Here is a 23,433-nt window from a genome sequence, read left to right on the forward strand (position 1 = left end):
TACCACTATTTGAAGCCATTCACTTCGAACAAGGGACATCCCTGTGTGCATCTGTCGGTGGATGGGTGAACTACATGCAAGAAGATGCTGTGTGTTGTTCTCCTCATTCTAGCCATGGGGGATAGGGAGCTAGTCAGTTCAAGAGGTAGATTTCAGCTTTGTTATCTGTGATGTTTTGAATTATAGCTGTCAAGAATTTCTGTATGAAAGACATATGCTCACCCTCACCTATAGCCTTTCCAAAAAGGAGAATGTACTGTGTAAGTTCTGTTCCATCTAAGACCTTGGCTTTAAGCAAAGCTTTATCATTCTGTAATTCCAGCCTTAATTTCAATTGGAATATAGATGTGTTAAATAAAAAAGTACATACATTCTATCTAATCATTCTATCTAATTTTTCTAATGCTTCAATGGACGCATGCAGCATTGAAACAGCATACTTCCAAAGTGATCCAAATCAGCTTTATTTTGGCCTGTCTGTTCGGGCCCATAGTGATGTACAGCCCATCTAGTTCTGGGGTTGTACTAGTAGCAGAATGTCTGAGCTTGATTATGGTCTGAAAATAACCTCTGGGCAAGTGAATTACTACTAGTTAGAGAAGAGGAATGGGATGACAGCTGATTGGAATGGTTGCTGCTCTTCTCCCCAAGGGCTTGTTGCAGCTTCTGCATAACTGTGAAGGGGTTTCAACAGCTCTAAAGGGCTTTGCTTTTAGGTTAGTTGAAGTCTTTGAACTTGTTGAGTAAACAAATAGACACACTGCCAAATATTATTTCGTTCCCTGGTAAGTACGCAGCTTGCAGTAACAAAAATTACATTCAAAACACTGCAGATTTGAGCAAGTGTAAATATCTGTGGTATTAATGCGAGGAAAAGTTGAATCCTTTTCAAACTAGTGAAAGCACACACTCATGCTCACATTCAATAGCCTGGATTTATTCCCTTCTCACATCACAAAAGCACACACAAAGAGAAAAATCACTAGTCTTTCTGTGTGCTTTCAGGAATTTTACTGGAATGGAGTGGCACAGTTCTGCATGAAGCTGCACCTCATAAAACACTGTTGTAACTCCATATCAGTAATGCTGTTTTCCCCAATGGGACTGATTACAAGAATTGCTGCTCAGATTGGCAATCAAATCAGTAACAGAAGGGTTTTAGGATTTGGCACAATTGTAATACCTTCTCAACCCTGTATTAGGAAGAATAATCTTTGACACCGAGCTACTGTTGAAAACAGAAGTCCTGTATCAGGTTTTGTCCCTTCTCCCTAAAATGTTTAGGTACACTAACCTATATATTTTTTCTTCATAGCTATCATTACAAAAAAAGGCAACTGATTAATTACAAAATATAAATTAATGAATTAAGGACAACATTAAGCAAAAATGTGCCCAACAAATTACTCTAGAGTAGAACCAGGGGGAAAGGGCAGCATCTCTATTAATGTACCATAACTGACCATTAGTGTCTTATAATAACCATTAATTTTCACTTACACGATGACATTTGTCTATTTTACTTACTTCATCATCATCCATTACATGTTCTTTGGCAAATTCATACATTTCTTTCTGAAGCGTTGTTATGTTGTAGTACCTAACTGCTTCCTAGAACAACAGCAACAAAGTCTCATGTCACATTAATAGCAGAATGTCATCCAAAACTCAGTCATGTATGAAAGATTAATTATTCTAGTACACTTGTTATCCCTGATCATTTTAAACAACAGTTGTTGGACCTTGTTTGAAAACCAAAGATAGTGAATGCTAAGTTCTCACACTCACCAGAGAGCAGGGACAGTCATCATGGTGAGTCTAGTCTCCAAAAGGTCAAACCATGTATACTGTAAGCCCTGTTCAGGACTCTGTCAGAGCATGGGCATGAAAATAAGCTTCATCCAGAGCTTGGCCATGCAGGATGGGCGATTTGAGGAGTTGTAGTGCAAAAAAATAACTTTTGCAAGAGCTTTTTAACATAGCCCAAATGTATCAACAGAATTTCTAACTGGGTTTGTATTAATTAATTAATAAGATACAGTTTTTAACTAGAATGAGGCTTCTAAACATGTTGGGCTGTAGGTGCTTAGAAACTTGCATTCGACCTTCATGATGAAGAGCAGCTTGCAGGAATGTCTGCCCCCTGCTCACATTAAACTCTTGCATATTCAAATAGCCAAATAATGTTCTCAAGTCTGAATGTGCAACTCAGTATTTTGTTGTTGTTGTTGTTGTTGTTGTTGTGTGTCTTCAAGTTGTTTCCAACATATGGCAACCCTAAGGTGACCCTATCATGGGGTTTTCTTGGCAAGATTTGTCCAGCAGGCGTTTGCATTTGCCTTCCTCTGAAGCTGAGAGTGTGTGACTTGCCCAAAGTCATCCAGTGAATTTCCATGGCTGAGTGGGGATTCTAATCCTGATGTCCAGAGTTATAGACCAATGCTTAAACCGCTGCATCACTATAGATCATGGTATATAGGCTGACATTTCACTTACGGGCCTAGGCTGGAAGTCTTCATCTGTGAGTCCCCATTTGTCTTTGTGATATTGATAATAGACTAGATTCTGTTTCATCACTTCATCTTTCTGGTCAAAGAGCATATAGCTGGCAATGCATGGTGCTGCATTCTTTAAATCATTCACTGAATTGACATTAAACAAAATGATATCAGAATCTCAGAAGAAAATGACTGAAAACAGAGAATTTGAATTCTAGAATTTGAAGTTGTAGATCATGCTTGGAATTCATGGCATGTAAGTAGGGTTGCCATATCCCGCCCCCCGGCGGGACAATCCCGGTTTGGGCGGTGCCATCCCGGTCCCGGTCCGGTTTGGTGCCCAAACCGGGACGGCCCCGCCCACCGCGGCCACCTCCGCCGCCGCGGCGGCTCCAAGGCCTTTCTGAGGCCTGGGAGGGCTCTCCGCGGTTGGAGCTCCAGCCGCGGAGACACTCCCTCCCGGGCCCCAGCGAGGCCAGGGAGGAGGAGGAGGAGGTGGCCGCTTCCCACCGCGGCGATCACCGCGATGAGGGGCGGCCTCCGCCTCCTTCCCGGCCTGGGAGCCGGCCGAGGCTTGCTCCCAGACCGAGAGGAGGAGGAGGCCGCTTGCCACCGCGGCAATCACCGTGATGAGGGGCGGCCTCCGCCTCCTTCCCGGCCTGGGAGCCGGCTGAGGCTTGCTCCCAGACCGAGAGGAGGAGGAGGCCGCTTCCCACCGCGGCAATCACTGCGATGAGGGGCGGCCTCCGCCTCCTTCCCGGCCTGGCAGCAGGCCGAGGCTTCCTCCCAGGCCAGGAAGGAGAGGGAGGCCGTTTGCCACCGCGGCGATCGCCGCGATGACAGGCGGCCCTGGCCCTCCTTCCCGGCCTCTATGGAGGCTTGGGCCTCCACAGAGGCCGGGAAAGGGAGTGGGGGCCACCCGCGATCGCAGCAATCGCGGGCGCTCTCCTCCCTCCTTCCCGGCCCCCGTGGAGGCCCAAGCCTCCACAGAGGCCGGGAAAGGGAGTGGGGGCCGCCCGCGATCGCGCCGATCGCGGGCGCTCTCCTCCCTCCTTCCCGGCCCCTATGGAGGCCCAAGCCACCACAGAGGCCGGGAAAGGGAGTGGGGGCCGCCCGCGATCGCGGCGATCACGCCGATCGCGGGCGCTCTCCTCCCTCCTTCCCGGCCTCTATGGAGGCCCAAGCCTCCACAGAGGCCGGGAAAGGGAGTGGGGGCCGCCCGCGATCGTGCTGATCGCGGGCGCTCTCCTCCCTCCTTCCCGGCCCCTATGGAGGCCCAAGCCTCCACAGAGGCCGGGAAAGGGAGTGGGGGCCGCCCGCGATCGCGGCGATCGCGGGCTCTCTCCTCCCTCCTTCCCGGCCTCTATGGAGGCCCAAGCCTTCACAGAGGCCGGGAAAGGGAGTGGGGGCCGGGAGGAGGCTGCTTCCCACCGCGGTGATCGCCGCGATGAGGAGCAGCCCTTGCATCCTTCCCGGCCTGAGAGGAGGCCGAGGCTTCCTCCCAAGCCAGGAAGGAGGAGGAGGACAAGGTTTTAAAATGTAGGACCTTTAAAAAAAATGGTCCTACATTTTTAAGCCTTGTCCTACATTTGTCCCGGTTCGGAGCTCCTCATTTATGGCAACCCTACATGTAAGCATCCACACATGTGTGTTCTCATACACACATCTACGTTTCAGTCTGGACACCTGTATTGTGCATGTGCTCTACCACACCTGGAGGGCCACATCTTCCCTTCATGCTCTCCCAGAAAAAGGTCTAATGTTTTTTCTTATTGAAAAAATAACCATTGCCTTTAACAGCTATGGAGTGGGAATTTTGCTAGAGTTAGGTGGTAGTGATAGGCTTTTTAAGGCCTAGTAGTAGCTTTTTCCCAAACAGGAAGTGAAGATTTGAAAAAGCGAGTCCTCCCACAAAAAAGGGTGAAATTGCAATGATGATGCTACCACTTAAATACATAGATTGAGCTAGTGATCCTTTTCAGAGAGTACAGATTACTATTGTTTGTGCAAGCTTATATGTGCAAGCAATGAAAAAAATGGGCATGTTCACACATTGACTGTGATTTGGGTTTTTCTTTTTGTTTTGCAAACTCTAAAATCAATCTACGAATTATAGTATGGACAGGACAGAGTGAGGCAGAAAAGCCGAGATCTGGGAGCTTTGTGCAGGGACTGGATTATGATGATGGTGGTGATGATGATAATAATAGTAATAATAATAAACATTTATTTATAATGTGCTTTCCACCAAAGGATGGAACATCAAACATATATAATCAAAAACTGACAATAAAACACAACACTATAAAATGCTAAAAGACTAAAACCAAAAAGGAAGACAGTGGTCTGGTACATATCGGCCCTTTGCAGAGTCATGGTGGTGTGCTAGGGTTGCCTCGGGCTGGCGCTTTCACATGCCCCTCGCCCCTAGCACGTGATGAGGGCGTCACAGTGGCGGAGCCCTGTACACATGGGTGCCGCCATTGTTACACAAGTACCGCATGGTATCTGCATGGCGCAGTGCGGTGCTTGCGTAACAAGTGCACCAATGGCGCACTGTGGCACACTTGTTACTTTGCAAGGAAACCGCCTGGTTTGGCAGCTGCGGCTTCCCTGTGGAGGGAAGACAGGCGCCGGCAGGCCGCCCTTTTGGGGCGGTATGTACCGCACCAGTGTTTCTTCTTTCCCAGCCACAACCAGCTCAGTGGGTGCTTACTTTATCGCTCTACTGATAGGCCAAAGTAGGATTTCTTCTCTAGTAAACTTGAAATGCTGTTGTTGTTTTTAAAGGAGATCCAGCCACAGTTTCTTTTGAGAACAAAGTTCATTACTTACATTTATAATAGGCAAACTGTAAATAGTGGTACATAGTCGCCACAAATTTCTCCACAACGTAGCCTCCTATGACAGGTGTCAGATCAATTTCACACTTCAGTTTGCACTCTAGAACTTCAGTGTAATGATCTTTAAAACAACAACAACAATAACAACCATGATTTTAATATTACATAATTATGTCTTATATTTAGTTCAATATGTAACATTTCTACTGTATAAACCATTACTCCAAATTTCAAAAAAGTTTATATTTGTGATGCTAGACCACAGCCAGTGTGTTACCCTTGGCCCTTTGATGTTGTTGGACTACTACTCCCATCTGCACTAGCCCTTGCAGCCAATGGTGAGGGAAATGATGAGAATGCAGTCCAACAAGGTACCCATTCTTGCTCTCAGTGGGGTGTGAGGTTGTTCAGTATCTGAATGGAGAAAAGCCCCTAGGTAAAATACTTCATAATCAACAGGTGGACATTATACTAGTCTCAATAAAATTATATTTGCTTGCAGTGCCACCTACAGGTACAGACAAGATTTTTTTTGTACAATAAAACAATGCTCCATATCCACTAGGCAATACTTTTATTAGAACAAACTGCAACAGTGAGCAAGCTTTTGAGTTCTCCAGACCTCTTCATTAGGCAAAGTAATTATGAAAAAAGAGGAAGGGTGATGGAAAAACTACAGAGTTTCAAGAATCTGGCTCACTGTTTAAACCAAAGGTCCACAGTTCAATTTAAGTCACAAGATGTAGAATGGTTAGGTATGCAGGTATCACATGACACCTACAATTCCTGCTGGGATGAAGACAAAATTGTGAGTCCTCATTTCTTGAAATACAAGATTGGCAGCAGCTCAGACATCTGTCTTTCCCCTTATTTAGAAACACTCAAGCAGCATTCAGCAAAAGTAGAAAGAAACAAGATGGTCCTTGTATTAGCAAAACAGTAGGTCTCCTGGTTTACATTTTTATTTTATTTTATTTTTCATTTATATGTCTCCTTTCTTTGCTTGCTAGAAAAGGAACATTTCAGCCTAGCCTCCTGTGGAAGGAAGCTCCAGAGGGTGGGAGCAGCCACTGTGAAGGCTCTCATTCGAGTCTCACCAAGCCAGCCTGTGATGAGGACAGGACTGAAAGAAAGCTGTCCCATCAAGAGCTTAAGAATTCTTGCAGATCTGTATGGGAAGATACAGTCTTTCAGATAGTCTGGATCTAAGTCACAGAGAGCTTTAGAGCTCATGACCAACAGTCTGAATTGTGCCTGGAAATGAACCAGTAGCCAGTAAATCTGTTTCAACAAGGGAGTTATACGTTTCCTATAATTAGCTCCAATCAGCATTCTGACTATTGCCTTTTGAACCTACTGAAGTTTCCAAACAGTTTCCAAAGGTAGCCCCACATGGAGTATGTTACAGTAGTCAAAATGGGATATGATCAAGACATGTGTCACCGTAGCCAAATCTGATGTCTCAAGGAACGGATGCAACTGGTGTAGTAGTTTTAGTTGTGCAAATGCACTCCTGGCCACTGCTGAAATCTGGGCATCCAGACTCAGGGCAAGATTTCAGGAGGAGAGTAACCCTATCCAGAACAGGCAGAGTGCCTATTTCTTGATCTCCCTTTCCACTAACCAGGAGCACTTTTGCCTTGTTTAAGTTTCAATTTGTTTGCCTTCATCCAATCCGTTACTGACAGCAGACATTGCTTCAGCATGAATTGGATGGAGAGCTTCCTCAGAACTGGATGGAGATAGTGTTGGGCATCCTCCTCATACTGAGGATATACCACATCCCAAAACTCTGGATGGTCTCTCCCAGCAGTTTCATGTAGATGTTAAACAGCATGGGGGACAAAACAGTGAGCTTCCACAGGCCAATGACAGGGAGGGGAAGAGGAGTCCCCCAGCACATCCTTTTCAGTTTGCCTTCCAAGAAGAAAGTGCTGCCAAGTCCCATCTCAAGTGGCCAGAAAGGATACCATCACTGATGATACCAAAAGCTACTGAGAGACCCAGCACAACCAACAGGGAAATGCTCCTCCTGTCCAGTTCTCTGGGTAAGTCATCCAACAAGATAACCAAAACTGTCCCATAGCCAGGCCTGAAGCCAGACTGAAATGGATCTAGGTATTCCACCCCCACCAAATGCCCTACATGGCTTGGTTCCTGACTACTTGCAGGAGCGTCTCCTTCCATAAAATCCACCCCATACGCTTTGGTCCTCTGGGAAGAATCTGCTACAACCTAAGAAGACTAGACTTTGAGCAGTGACCCAGAGGTCCTTCTCATCAGCTGCTCCCAGGCTCTGGAACGACTTGCCAGATGAGATCTGTCAGATTATCCACCTTGGAAGCCTTTAAGAAGGCTATTAAAACGGATCTCTTCCAGCCGGCCTTTCCAGACTAGACCAGATCTACTGACTTGCCTCCCCCCTAATTTCACCTTTAAGCCATCATTGTGACACTGGAAGTGTCACTGATACCATCGCTTCCAACCTCCCCCCTCTCTAGAAGATGATTCATTTCCAGCCCAAATCTACCCAAAACTTTTTTTCTTCACTTTATTGGTCCTGGAATGTTTTAGATTTTTTCCTGCTTAATTTCTTTTTAGGGATTGATTAATGATTTTATGTTTGGGGGGAGGGTTGAGGGTTTAGGGGTTTTCATTGTATTTAAAAATTGTATGTGATTTTATCTTGATATTCCTGTAATCTGCTTTGATTCTTTCGAGAAAAAGCGGAATATAAATAATAATAATAATAATAATAATAATAATAATTAAATGCTGCACCTGATCAAAATTAAGCAGTGAAGCAGCAACTTGAAGCATGAAAAATGAGAAACAGCTTCATTTTCTCAGCACAATAAGACATATTGTATATCTTTTTTGAGAGTAAAATCAGATTTCCCAGAGGATATGGGGGTAATGCCTCTGTCTGCTTTAACAATTACTAAATAAACCCCTTAAACTGCAAATCCCAGAATGCAACAGGAGGCAGCCAGAGCAGTTAAAGTGAATCAGCAACGTTTTAAGAATGTAGTGCGATAATCTCCTTTGTCATATATGTTGTGAGCTCTCTTCTATTTGCAGATCCCCTTTCTACTATTTAGGACCACACCTCTCCACTTAGGAGTGTGAGTGGAAAGCAAATCTACAAACAGCATGTATCAATTAGGCGTATTTTAGGATCTTTGAAGTAAAAATCTCTTTCCTAACTTTAGAAGCTGATCACCTACCTGCTATAGACAGATAAAACTCTTTAAAATCTTTGATCTCTCGGGGGCCTTCACAAGCAGCTATGCAATCATCATAGGCTTTGTAGAAATCGGGGAGTGCCAGTTCCATATCTGTGATGGAAGTCTTCCAGTTTTCTCCATTATATGCTCTTACCGCCCTGACAAAGAGGTTCTGTGGAGACCAAAAGAAATTACAGTAGCAAAGAATTGATTTGAATGGCCAGATTAAGGACTATTATCACAATGACATTCCCTCAGCTATTCCATATTAAGTGAATCCATGTGGATCACAGCTAATATCTATTTCACCAACTACTTGTTCATATACCTCACTACCACACTCACAGCATATTCTTTTAGCTTTTTCCTTGAGTGGCTGTATCAGGTTTACATGTCTTCTAGTAAAATTGACTCACTCTTAGCCACCACTTTGTTAAGTGTCATTGTTAAATGGTATGAACGTTTCTCTTGATCACGATTGGCAATCTCAGGCCCCAGGGCTTAATCTGGCACTCCTGATTGGCCATCTCAGGCCCCAGGGCTTAATCTGGCATGCCTGGTGTGCCAATCTAGCTTCTGGCATGCCAATCCAGCCACTGGCAGTTCCCCAAAAGGCCACACTCCCTTGAAGAGTGGGAAAGCGAGCAGAGCATGTGCCTACGGCCATACCACCCTAAACACGCCCGATCTCATCTGATCTCAGAAGCTAAGCAGGGTCGGGCCTGGTTAGTACTTGGATGGGAGACTGCCTGGGAATACCGGGTGCTGTAGGCTTTTGGCGCCTTTCTATGCCTCTCTATTCTACATCGATCCTTCCAGCAAAAGGGAAAAGCAATCCAACCGGTTGCCATTCCCCTTGTCACCTGGCAGGGCCCTGAAACCAAGGAGGCATCTCCACTGCGGAAATGAGGCCTTTTGTTACAGCTTTTTTGCCATGGGGCCATCCTAGATAATCCTTGGATTTTCAGTTTTAAGGCATCAGCAAGCTTTGGCACAGGAGACTGAAGACCTTGTGAAACTGCCGATCCCAAGATGCCCTAGGAAGGAGCTCCTGCATTGCACAGCCTTGTCTGACCCCTTTCCAATTGGGAACCATTCTGTTTCTTCGTATTCTGTCCTGACAGTAGCCTCTTGTCCTGAGTACAGATTCCTCATCAGGACTATCAGATGTGTTGGCACTGCCATGTCTTTAAGGAAATTCCATAGCCTTTCGTGATCTATGCACTCAAAGGCTTTGCTACAGTCTATAAAGCACATGCTGATTTTCTTTTGGAATTCCCTGGTGCGCTCCATTAGCCATCCTATGTTTGCAGTGTGGTCCCTAGTGCCTCTTCCTTTCCTGAACCATGCTTGAACCTCTGGGGTCTCTCTCTCCATTGCCTGGTGGAGTCTCTGTTGCAGAATTTTGAGCATGATTTTGTTTGCATGGGAGATCAGTGCTATGGTCCTATGCAGTCTCTCAGGCCTCAGTTTTTGTGGACGGGGATGTATACTGATCGCTTCCAATCTGTTGGCCATCATTTTGTTTTCCATATCTGTTGACATATGTTGGTTAGCACTAGAGCTGACTCTGTCAATGTGGATTGCAGCAGTTCAATTGGAATATCACCACTCCAGGTGTTTTGTTTTTTGCTATTTCTCTTATTGTAGTTTTCACTCTTTTAGAATTTGGGGTTCATCTTCATATGGCTCTTCATTCCATACTTCATTTAAAGTAGGGCCAAGCTGCATTCCTTCTACCGCAGAGATGCACCCTAAGAGACCTCAGTGCATTGACACCAATTGGAGTCTGATCTGGGACGCTAAGCAGGTCTGGGTTCTTTTAGTGTTTGGATCAGAGACGGCCTTCTCCATGCTGTGAGCCCCTGAAGTTTTTGTCAAGGTCCCACTCTTACCACCAGACATCAGGATGTAGTAGTTTTTCAAGATCAGGCTCACATGGGAAATGTTCTTCCATATAATTCACCCCACACACTTAGGTCCTCTGGGAAAAATCTACTGCAGCCAATAAAGACCAAGTTGGCTGTGGTTAGCCAAAGGGCCTTTTCATCTGCCGCTCTCAATTATGGAATTGCCTGTTGGAAGAGATCCGAAACATCACCAATCTTGACAGCTTTAAAAAAGTCTGTCAAGATTGATCTCTTCTGACAGGCCTTCCCGGAATAACTCATTTGGTCACACACTGACACAGAACAGAGTACCCCAAGATGCCCATCTCTGATTGTTTTAATGATTTAAATGTATTTTATAATTGTTATGGGGAATTTTGTTGTGTGTTGTTTTAGGAGGGGGGAATGGGATGTATTTTATAACGTATGATGTATTTGATATTGTATTTTACCACTGTTGTAAGCTGCCTCGATCCTGTTCGAGAGGCGGGATAAAGATATCATCATCATCATCATGCCCCATCATTTTTTCCTAAGAACCAGGCACTACTTTCAAAAGAAAATTATGAATCACTGCCACCAACAATTTAGAAATCAGAGTCTAAAATGATAAAGGCTTTAAAACAACGACCACCACTCATCAAAACCCAAACGCAATAACAAATCACAGTTTGGACTTGTTGGGATTTCCAGTCAAATATTCTAAGAGTTCTGATCTGAGAAAGGGGCAGTTTGTGAATAGGACAGAAATCTGATACTGGCGGAGTCCTGTCAGCCTCTCCAGTTGTCCGCAATCAACTTATCTCTGGGGATTCATTTCTGTGCTTGGATGGCAGCACACAGTACATGTGCAATTGGATACTTCCATGCCAATAGCAGAAGTAGCAAACATGTTTGTGTGACTTTGTTCTATAAATGGCTTTCTCATTTTTATTATTAGATATTAGGTAGTTAATAAAGTTAGTGAACATCTGATCAACCTTACTCTTTCAGTTTTGGGCCCAACACTTTTGCAAGTGTGGGCGCAGGCCTTTTGGTGAATCCAATATTATGTCCTTAGTATAACTGGCATATACACATCGATCCTCTATTTATTTATTCAGAAGCAAGCCCCATTGATGTTTATCCACCAAGCAAATGTACTTAAGAGAAAAATGGGACATGCATGGCCTTCTAGATGTTGTTGGACTTCAACTCTAGCCAGCATAACTAATGGTGAGGGATGATGGCTGTTGTCCAGCATCTGGAGGCCTTACTTCCCATCTTACCTAAGGAGTGTAACTTCCTTTTCCAGGCCTGGACAAAACTTCAACTGCTTGATTAAAATATATACATTACATTTAAGGTTTGGATTTTCTACAGGGAGTCCAAGGCAGCACAAATAATGATCTACACCCAGTATTTCCAGGTACTGATCCCGCCCAAATGTGCTTAGCTATAGGAAGGTTGCTGAATCATGTGCTTCAAGACTATGTTGTGGTTCAATAGTACCAGGCAGAAAGAAAGAAAGAAAAAATGGTGGGCTATGATACTGAGCTCACAGCCTGCACTCAGTAGCTGTTATTTTGCAGATTTGTATGTTTGCTGGTTTCTATTTGTTTGCCTTTCCACACCCACTTTCTTTTTGCACCAGTTTAACTCGCAGCAATTTTTCTTTCTCCAGCCTTCTCCAGCCTTCTTTCCTTCATTAGACCATATGTCTGAATTTGCATGAGTAATCTGTAACTAAAACCACTTTACATGCTTTACAAAGATGATTAAGATTGCTTCTTTCTTGTCTAGAACCTGTGTGTGTGTGTGTGATTGGTTGTTGTTCAGCATCTGCTTGATTACTCTACCAGAGAGATCAACTACTGTTTCTTACATTTCCCAGCAAAGTTTTTCACCTGCTATCATGTTTGCTGTAAATTTATTTTTCTTAACAATATTGTAAGCCGCCTTGGAAGTTTTTGGCAAAGGCTCAGACATTAACGTTGTTTAAAAATTAATAAGTCAGTGCACTATGTAAACAAAGGCATAAACATCAGAAAAATGCACCTTACAGATTTCTCTCTATTCTATGTACTGTATTAACATATTCTAATATAATATTAGTGGATTTATACCATATTTAATAGTATAGTTAATTATCTTTGGAAGGGGCAGCTTGATGCTGAAATTAATGTAACACAGTATTCACTGAAAACAGTTTCCCAAATATGCAAGGCGAGATGTTGCAGTGTTGAGGAGAAGAGTGGGCATGAAACGAATGAAATATTTATTTATATCCCGCCTCTTCCGTTTTGGGGATCGAGGCGGGTAACAACATTATATAGTACATAAAAATCAAACATTAAAACCCACAAAACCCCTGCCTAACCCCTCCCACCCAAATTTAAAATTACATAGTAGGACATAGTTAAAATATATAACAGCACATCACAATTATTACACAATCCACGATGAAAGAAGTGTGGAAAAAGTTCAGTTGGTTCTGGGCAATTTTCAGTCTGGGAAGGCCTGCCGGAAGAGAAGGGTTTTAGTCCCCTTTTTAAAAGCCTCCAGCGAGGATAGTTGGCGAATTTCTTACACCAGGTCATTCCATTCTAAAAATTTAAAGGCAAAACCTTGGATCTAGACAGAGGAGTTTTGGATAGACAAAAGGTTGGATCAAATCACTGCAAATCCCCATTTTATTTTGAAAAAATATAACATATTATTGGGACAACATGGTGTATTTTGAGTAAAATTCAGTGGTTATGGGATATATTTGCACAAACATTTTTTACAAAAAGTTGTGTAATGTGAAAAACAATTAAAACATGCATCAAAGCATTAGGCATGTGTTAAAAGGACTTTAAAAATCCACAAGAAAACTATCAGTACATATTGCATTTAATGGTTCATGAATGTAGCTGCTATGCCAACTCGTTCACCCCCAAACCCTCTGCCAGTCCCCCAAATCCCCTAGCCCTCCATTAAAAAGAAAAACTGGCAAAATTTCCATGCCATCCCAAAGCTGCGCAGAAAGTCCCCCGAATATGCAAAAACACCTCTATGTACTACACAAACCCTGAATCCTCCCAAAACCTTTATTTTCATTGGAACTGCTCTAAAAGTGGTGAGAGGAAGAAACACATCAAGTCCAGTCACCATTTTGAAAGAGAAAGTGAAGTACCGTATATACTTGTCTATAGGTCTAAAAATTTATGCCCCAAAATTGATCCCAAAATACCAGGTTGACTTATTTATGTGTCAGTATCATAATGTGATAGCAGCTCTTTCAGATTTCCCCATGCAGAGGGAAGATTTCTGCCATCCTCTGGCCTATGAGGGACTTGACCAGGCAGGCCCAGTTCCATCAGGGCTAACCTGGACGAAGAGACTCCTCCCTCCATAACTGTCATCTTCCAGCCTAGAGGGAGTTGACCAGGCAGGCCCAGCTCCACCAGGGTTAGCCTGAAGAAGAGCCCTCCTCCAGTCCATCTGCCTCGCTTGGTCCAGGCCTCAGAGGGAGAGAAGAATACTGGACTTGATCTCCCACCACCATTCCCTTCTCCTTTTGTGCCGTGTCTTTGACTGGGCGGCATATAAATAAATCCTAATTATTATTATTAGAGAGAAGATGAGAGTCACCACTTCCCACTAGCTTCTCAAACAATAGCTGTTTGGGAGGCGTTCTTTGGAAAAGGAAAGAAAATTCAGGTTTTGAATATAATCTAAACATTTGTGAAAGCTGTTCCAAGGGGAAGGGCTATAACTCAGAGATAATGCAAGCTTTGTGTAGAGGTTCAATCCCTAGCAGTTTCTAGGTACACATTATACTGAGCTAGGAGAATAAAGCTGAATCTGTGAATAAGGATTACTTTGTCCTGCCAAACTGATATAAAACCTTTGTAGAGGTGTTAAAACAGCCTTGAACCGTTGCTCTTTATGGACCTGCAGTCCAAAGGAAAACCATCATCCAGACAGCAAGGACAATGTACATTTTAAATATAGGGTTATTCAGTTCTGCAAAACATAGGAATGGGCCATCTATGGAGCAGAGGACATATCATTAGAATGCAGATGATCCTGTTACAGGGCCAAGCACCACGTCTGAGATCATTGACTTGCAAAACAAATAGTGTGAAGCTGAGTGTGATGTCCAGCCAGGACTCTTTGAATCTCCCCCCACATTTCCTTTCATATTGATTCAGGCCATAGTATGTTTCAGTGTAGGAAATGTTCATTGTATTAGTTGTGGGAGATCTGTAGGATCCTCTGCATTTTTCCCCAGGTTTGGTTTGCCCCTTCCCAGCAAGCTCAGTTTTAGCTAGAGGCTTTTAGTTTGGAGCAGTCTTTGCTGTGAGCAGGCAGAGAGCTGTCTTTTGGTGGCAAACAGGCCCAGACAGCCAGAAAGGGCATTTCTTACACGTTAGCCATTTAGTTACCAAGAACAAGATCTGCACACCTTTAGTTGGGTGTGTCTTCACAGTGTAAGAATACCTGGTGGCCGTTGCCGCTTCTGCCTACCAAAAGAGAGTCCAAGTGCACAGCCCTGCATTGAAGCAAGTTCACAAAACTCGCACAGAGGAAGAAGAGGCCTCTGTGTGACTGTGAAAGGGGGAAACAATCACAGTTGCTGTATTAGGATAGCTCGTCCTTGCTTCAGCAGCCATTTTGGAGCTATTTCTTCTTGCAGAGTCCAGAGCACATGGTTGGCGGCCATTTTGGGTCTATTTCTTCTTGCAGAGTTCTGAGCACATTATCGGCGGTCATTTTAGGGAGAATTTTTTCCATTCAAGTATATGGATAGAGTATTTCTTCTTTCCATAGTAAAGAGGTGTTCAATCTGCAAATAAATTCAGCTTGCTTCTGTTTTATTAATATTTCAATGGGGTTATGGTCTGAGATGATCCTTAGTTTACAATCTATGGATATAATGTCTTTACACAGGGACTTAGATGCCATAAATCAATCAATCCTCGATAGGCTTTTATGTCTTTCAGAGAAATAGGTATATTCCTTAGCCCCTTTATATTTAAATCTCCAGACATCTAACAGTGCATGCTCATCTACTAGTTTCTCAAAAGCTTGAGGAAGTTTCCCTTGCGTTCTTTTTATTTTACTCTCAGATTTCCTGTCTATTTCCAGATTGATCACTCCATTCCAGTCCCCTATTATTATTATTATTATTATTATTATTAACCTTTATTTATAAAGCGCTGTAAATTTACACAGCGCTGTACATAAATTTTTTAGTCAGACGGTTCCCTGCCCTCAGGCTTACAATCTATTATCAAGATTTTATCATAATTATAATTTCTCAGTTCTGAATTCAATTTTGTATAGAACACATCTTTCCTGTCCAAGGGTGCATATATTCCTACTATTAACTGTCTTCCTTCCAAAACATCAACTTCGATGCTCTGTCAGAGAAGATAATTTTAGTTTTAAATCTCTTATTTACATATATGACCACCCCTCTTTTCTTTTGGGGACTAGCCGATATAAACTCATGACCAAGTCTGTTATTTTTCAGAAAACGAATATCTTTCTCATTAATATGAGTTTCTTGGAGGCTGACCACATCCAGTTTTTGCTTGATCAAAACATGGAAAACTTTTTTACGTTTCTGGGGGGAATTCATTCCCCTCACATTCAAAGAATGTTAAAATATATAACAGCACATCACAATTATTACACAATCTGCGATGAAAGAAGTATTCTGCTCTGGTCAGGCCCCACCTAGAATATTGTGTCCAGTTCTGGGCACCACAATTCAGAAAGGACATTGAGAAACTGGAGCGTGTCCAAAGGAGGGCGACAAAAATGGTGAAGGGTCTGGAAACCATGCCCTATGAGGAACGACTTAGGGAGCTGGGGATGTTTAGCCTGGAGAAAAGAAGGTTAAGAGGTGATATGATAGCCCTGTTTAAATATTTGAAAGGATGTCATATTGAAGAGGGAGCAAGCTTGTTCTCTGCTGCTCCAGAGAACAGGACCCGGAACAATGGATGCAAGCTACAGGAAAAGAGATTCCACCTGAACATTAGGAGGAACTTCCTGACAGTAAGGGCTGTTCGGCAGTGGAATGCACTTCCTCGGAAGGTGATAGAGTCTCCTTCCTTGGAGGTCTTTAAACAGAGGCTGGATGGCCATCTGTCAGGGATGCTTTGAATTGGATTTCCTGCATGGCAGGGGGTTGGACTGGATGGCCCTAGTGGTCTCTTCCAACTCTATGATTCTATGATTCTATGATTCTAAGTGTGGGAAAAGTTCAATTAGTTCTGGGCAATTTTCAGTCTGGGAAGGCTTGCCGAAAGAGAAGGGTTTTAGTCCCCTTTTTAAAAGCCTCCAGTGAGGATAGTTGGCGAATTTCTTACAGCAGGTCATTCCATTCTAAAAATGTAAAGGCAAAACCTTGGATCTAGACAGAGGAGTTTTGGATAGACAAAAGGTTGGATCAAATCACTGCAAATCCCCATTTTATTTTGAAAAAATACAACATATTATTAGGACAACATGGTGTATTTTGAGTAAAATTCAGTGGTTATGGGATATATTTGCACAAACATTTTTTTACAAAACGTTGTGAAATGTGAAAAGCAATTAAAAATGCATCAAAGCATTAGGCATATGTTAAAAGGACTTTAAAAATTCACAAGAAAACTATCAGTACATATTGCATTTAATGGTTCATGGCAAAAAGTGAATGCTGACTTATATGGCTTAAGAAAAGGATATGCTGCATTTTAAAAAGCCCCTATAAGTAGAATTGGTTTTTTTTTAAAGAGTCTCCTCCCTACATAACTATCATCCTCTGGCCTATGAGGGAGTTGACCAGGCAGGCCCAGCTCCATCTAGGCTAGCCTGGAAGAAGAGTCTCCTCCCTACATAACTATCATCCTCTGGCCTATGAGGGAGTTGACCAGGCAGGCCCAGCTCCATCTAGGCTAGCCTGGAAGAAGAGTCTCCTCCCTACATAACTATCATCCTCTGGCCTATGAGGGAGTTGACCAGGCAGGCCCAGCTCCATCTAGGCTAGCCTGGAAGAAGAGTCTCCTCCCTACATAACTATCATCCTCCGGCCTATGAGGGAGTTGACCAGGCAGACCCAGCTCCATCAGGGCTAGCCTGGAAGAAGAGACTCCTCCCTCCATAACTGACATCTTCCAGCCTATGAAGGAGTTGACCAGGCAGGCCCAACTCCACCAGGGCTAGGTTGAAGAAGAAGAGCCCTCCCTCCAGTCCATCTGCCTTGCTTGGTCCAGGCCTCAGAGGGAGAGAAGAATGCTTGACTTGATCACCACCACCATTCCCTTCTCCTTTTGTGTCGTGTCTTTGACTGGGCGGCATATAAATAAATCCTATTATAATTACTAGAGAGAAGATGAGAGTCACCACTTCCCACTAGCTTCTCAAACAATAGCTGTTTGGGAGGCGTTCTGTGGAAAGGGAAAGAAAATTCAGGTTTTGAATATAATCTAAACATTTGTGAAAGCTGTTCCAAGGGGAAGGGCTATAGCTCAGAGATAATGCAAGCTTTGTGTAGAGGTTCAATCCCTAGCAGTTTCTAGGTACACATTATACTGAGCTAGGAGAATAAAGCTGAATCTGTGAATAAGGATTACTTTGTCCTGCCAAACTGATATAAAACCTTTGTAGAGGTGTTAAAACAGCCTTGAACCGTTGCTCTTTATGGACCTGCAGTCCAAAGGAAAACCATCATCCAGACAGCAAGGACAATGTACATTTTAAATATAGGGTTATTCAGTTCTGCAAAACATAGGAATGGGCCATCTATGGAGCAGAGGACATATCATTAGAATGCAGATGATCCTGTTACAGGGCCAAGCACCACGTCTGACTTGCAAAACAAATAGTGTGAAGCTGAGTGTGATGTCCAGCCAGGACTCTTTGAATCTCCCCCCACATTTCCTTTCATATTGGTCCAGGCCATAGTATGTTTCAGTGTAGGAAATGTTCATTGTATTAGTTGTGGGAGATCTGTAGGATCCCCTGCATTTTTTTCCAGGTTTGGTTTGCCCCTTCCCAGCAAGCTCAGTTTTAGCTAGAGGCTTTTTTTAAAATTTTTTTTTATTAATTTCACATACAAAAGACAAATTCAACACACAGAGCACAGACACACACCAACACACAGATTATCAGTAACATTTAACATTGTACAACACATTTAAAAGCATCTTCTTACATCGTATTTCCTTTTATATTTGCACCGATTTTACTGTCTTTTCCTCATCCTTTCGTTCCTGTTTAACTTACCAATTTTGTTAATTGCACGTAATCCTTCTCTTACTGATTTTTTTTATATATGAATTATTATGTATATATACATATGTGTTTTTAATTATTTTTATTATTCTTACCTTGCAGATCTATCAGTATAATGTTTCAGTCCAATTTGATTAATTTCCCCCCAAAATTCATTATTTTTTCAGAAAATTATCTACTCTTTTCCAATCAGCCAGATTATCAGTTTTCCCTTTTAGTATCATAGTAAGCCTATCCATTTCTTTTAGATCTAAAATTTTTTGTATCCATTCCTCTATGTCAGGGGTTTTTTCCTTTTTCCAATATTTTGCTATTAGCACTCTGGCCACCGTCACCAAATACAACATTATTTTCCAAAATTTTTTTTCTAATGTGGCACCCAAAAAGGATGTCATATTCAATAAAAAAAATTCTGGGATTAAAGGGATTTTGATTTTAAGCATTTTCTGTATTGTCTGGTGAATGTCCTTCCAGTATTTCTTGATTTTTATACATCCCCACCACATGTGATAGTATGACCCTCTTTCCGTACCACATTTCCAACATTTATCATTGCCCAATCTATACATTTTCGCTATTTTCACTGGGGTGAAGTACCATCTATTGGACACCTTTAAATAGTTCTCTTTAAGATCCTGAGCCACTGTAAACTTACTGGTTCGTTTCCATGAGTTCTCCCAATCCTCCAATTTAATTGTGTGTCCTATTTCTTGAGCCCATTTCGTCATACTATCCGTTATTACTTCTTTTTCCAATTCATATTCCATCAAAATTTTATAAATTTTTCCTATTTTCCCTTTTTCTTTGGCCCATATTATTTTATCTAACACATTTTCTTTCTTTTCAAATCCTTGTTGAGTATAGTCTTGTTTATATTTAGATTTTATCTGAAAATAAGCGAACCAATGTATATCTTTACCTTCTTGTTTTAATTATTCTTTAGAGTTTATATCATCTTCGCCTTTTTCATTTGATTTTAGTAAATCTTTATATCTGAGCCAGGATCCGCCTTTTTCCCATCTACTTAGAAAGGCCTCCTGGGGTGACACCCATAGTGGAATCTTTGAGTAGAACCTTTCTCTAATTTTGTTCCATATTTTTAACAGGGATTTTCGAATTGTATGGTGCATGAATTCACTATTAATCTGGTGTTTTTGATACCACACATATGCGTGCCAACCAAATCTAATATTACAAGATTCAATACTCAACATTTTCATATTCTCCACTTTAATCCAGTCCAGAATCCATGTTAGTCCACAAGCCCAATGGTAAATTTTTAAATCAGGAAGTGCACATCCTCCTTTAATTACCTTCTTTTTCAATATCTGGTTATTGATTCTGGCTTTCCTGTCTTTCCACAAAAAAATTTTAATGTCTCTATTCCATTCTTGAAAAACCTTTTCTTTTGTAATTATTGGGAGATTCTGGTAGAGAAAAAGTAGTTTTGGTAATATATTCATTTTTATAATTGCCAATCTGCCTAATATTGAAAATTCCATATTTTTCCACCTTTGTATATCCTTTTTAATTTGATTCCACGTTTTTTTATAATTATTTTCAAATAGTTCAATATTGTTATTAGTAATCCAAATTCCTAAATATTTATTTGCCACTTGAATTCCTAATTTTTCCACTAATCCTTTTTCCTTAGTCTTTTTCATATTCCTTGTAATCATTAACGTCTTTTCCTTGTTCATTTTAATCCCTGAGAGTTGTCCAAATTCCTCAATTTCTGCCAATAAGTTTAATGCACTTTTTTCCGGTTCCTCTAAAATTATTACCATGTCATCGGCATAAGCTCTGAGTTTATGCTCATATCCCTTAATTTTAAGTCCTCTTATCGTTTCATTTGATCTAATCGCATTATTAAGCACTTCTAATGTTATTATAAATAGCAACGGGGATAAAGGGCATCCTTGTTTTGTCCCTTTTTCAACCTGTATTTCCTCCGTCTTTTGTCCATTTATTATTAATTGAACTTTTTGCTTTGAGTATCGATGTAATATATTTGTCATTCCATTTTTTTCCACTCCCATGGCCTTTAATACCTGAAACATAAAACTCCATCCAATACTATCGAAGGCCTTCTCTGCGTCCACAAATATAAGTGCCATTTCTTTTTCTTTATATAAGGTGTAATACTCTATAGTATTCAGAATTGTTCTTATGTTGTATCTCATATATCTTCCTGGGAGGAAACCATTTTGATCATTATTCATAATTTTGACTAATATTTTTTCCCATCTATTTGCTATTATCCCTGTAAACAACTTATAATCAATATTTAAAAGAGCTATAGGTCTATAGTTTGCCATGTTCATATTATCTTTCCCCTCTTTGGGTATCAAAACCACATTCACTATTTCCCATGTTTTAGGTATTCCTTCCTCAATAATACTGTTAAATACTTGGTGCAATCTACCAATTAATTGCTCTTCAAATGTTTTATAAAATAAGGAGGTGAAGCCATCTGGCCCGGGTGTTTTCCCTTCCTTTAATGCTCTTATTACCTGTGTAATTTCCTCTAGTTTTATTGGTTTCTCCAAACTATCTATATGTTCCTTATTCAATTTGTCTATCTTCTTTTTCCCTAGATATCTTGTAATTTTATTCACCAAATCCTCATCTTTATTGTTGTTTTTATATAATTCCTTATAGTAATTTTGGAAAGCTTTTTTTATTTCATCTTGTTTAGTTATTATTTTTTCTCCTATTTTAATTTTGCCAACCCTTCTCTTGTTTTGTTCCTTTTTTAGTTTATAGGCTAGCCAGCGACCCGATTTATTTGCCCCTTCAAAGTACTTTTGGCCTATAAATTTTAATTTTCTTGCTGTTTCTTCTGTATTTTTTTGTTGAAGCATCTGTTTTTGTAATAAGTATTGTTTTTTTATTTTCTCATTATTTATATTTTTTGCCATTAACTCCTCCAAGCATTTTAGTTCTTGTTTGTCTTTATTTTCTTTCTCTTGTCTTTGTCTTTTTATCTCAGCCCCCTTCTTTATCAGCATACCTCGTACTACAGCCTTAAATGTATCCCATACCGTTTTTGTACTAACTTCTTTGGTCATGTTTTCTTTAAAAAAAAAGTTTATTTCCTTTTTCAAATATTGAACAAATTTTTTATCTTTGATCAAATTGTCATTTAGCCGCCACTGTCGTTGGTTCTCCCCATCCTGTTTTTCCAATGTTATCTCGATTTGACTATGGTCTGATAATAGCCTTGGGGCAATCTCCATCTTTTTAACCCTATTCGCTAATTGTTTAGAAACCAAAAAAAGATCTATCCTAGAGAGTGATTTGTGCACTTCCGAATAGAAAGTGAATCCTTTTTTATTTTCATATAAATATGACCAAATGTCAACTAATTCATTTTCCTCCATCATTTCAAAACAGTTATTTGGTAGCTTTCCTTGGTTATTGGTAATTTTTTTTTCTTGACTGTCTGTCTCTTTTTGGCTTCAGCACACCGTTGAAGTCCCCCACAACTATTAAATTTTTCCCTTTACATTTCGTTATGTCCTTAGATAACCTTTTGAAAAATTCATTTTTGTTCTCCAAAGGGGCATATATATTAACTAATTCCATCTTTTCCCCATCGATATCTAATTCTATTCCTATATATCTTCCTTCTTTATCTTTAAAGATCTCAGTTGATTCATAATTTCTATTTACAAAAATTGCTACTCCCCTTCTCCTTTTCTTTTCATCTGCAGAGTAAAAAAGAGTTCCTAATTTTGGGTTTCTCAAATATTTTATTTCATTCTCTCGTATTTTCGTTTCTTGAATGCAAATTACATCAAAATAACTCTTTTCTAAATAATGAAATATTTCTTTTCTTTTATGATTTTTGTTTATACCTTTGACATTTAGCGAACCAATTTTTATTCCTTTCATAGTTATCTCTTACGGTTCTTCCAAATTAATTACCCCTTCATCTACCTCCTTTACTGTCTCATTTTGAGTGTCCAGATTTATTAATTCCTCGATTTCTTTTGTCTCTAATTCTCCTTTCTCCTCTTTTTTTCCACCTCCTTTTTTCCTTGCCTCTTCCTCCTCCTTCTTAATCTGTGCAATTAATTTTCTTTTAGTTTGGAGCAGTCTTTGCTGTGAGCAGCAGAGAGCTGTCTTTTGGTGGCAAACAGGCCCAGACAGCCAGAAAGGGCATTTCTTACACGTTAGCCATTTAGTTACCAAGAACAAGTTAGCCATTTTAGTTATCTACATCAAGTCAAAGAATTCAGGAGCTGAAAGACCCTGCACCAGCTCCATTGAGTGAGGAAATCAAACCAAGATCAAACCCAGAGAGATGACATCTTCAAGATTGCTGAAACTCAAACTATAAAGTGTCTTTTATCTAGAGCTGGGGCGGAGAAAACTCTTTATTTTTGTTCTTTAAATTAAACTTCCCCCTTTTTGAACTTTACATTCAGCTTCAGAGCCTTTTTGGGTAAAAGAGTTTGATTTCATCAGGTTACCGGCGTTGCACACCCAAATCTGCCACCACCTTTAGTTGGGTGTGTCTTCACACTGAGACCATCTTACATCATAAGTAGCCATCCAATACCCAAATGAAGAACTGAAAGGGAATGCCAGTGGTCACTCTAACAGCTCAGTGCAAGTGACCCCTTTGTGGGAGACAGCAGCAAATTAAACAAGCACAAAGTTCAGGCAGCACAAATGCCAATGTCGCTTTGCCAAAGCAGGCTTACAAAACAGT

At 41.1% G+C, this 23,433-nt stretch overlaps 1 protein-coding gene and 1 non-coding gene across 2 annotated transcripts; one reads left to right on the forward strand and one right to left on the reverse strand.

The window, feature by feature from the left end:
* Positions 1–1,485: 1,485 nt before the first annotated feature.
* CRTAP (cartilage associated protein) lies at positions 1,486–21,784 on the reverse strand. The gene is made up of 6 exons (XM_089532458.1): positions 21,727–21,784; positions 20,765–20,904; positions 8,569–8,800; positions 5,334–5,462; positions 2,497–2,642; positions 1,486–1,611 (listed from the first exon to the last, which is right to left on the reverse strand). Exons 1-6 carry the CDS (start codon positions 21,782–21,784, stop codon positions 1,486–1,488), a joined length of 831 nt encoding a protein of 276 aa, XP_089388584.1.
* On the forward strand, positions 9,224–9,342 carry LOC149309555 (5S ribosomal RNA). Its single transcript, XR_016282006.1, has one exon. It is a non-coding gene; the product is annotated as a 5S ribosomal RNA (ribosomal RNA).
* Positions 21,785–23,433: the final 1,649 nt, after the last annotated feature.

The sequence above is a fragment of the Sceloporus occidentalis genome, unplaced genomic scaffold (assembly GCF_023333645.1).
Source record: "Sceloporus occidentalis isolate IW3139 unplaced genomic scaffold, rSceOcc1.0.p SCAF_7, whole genome shotgun sequence".
NCBI lineage: Eukaryota > Metazoa > Chordata > Lepidosauria > Squamata > Phrynosomatidae > Sceloporus > Sceloporus occidentalis.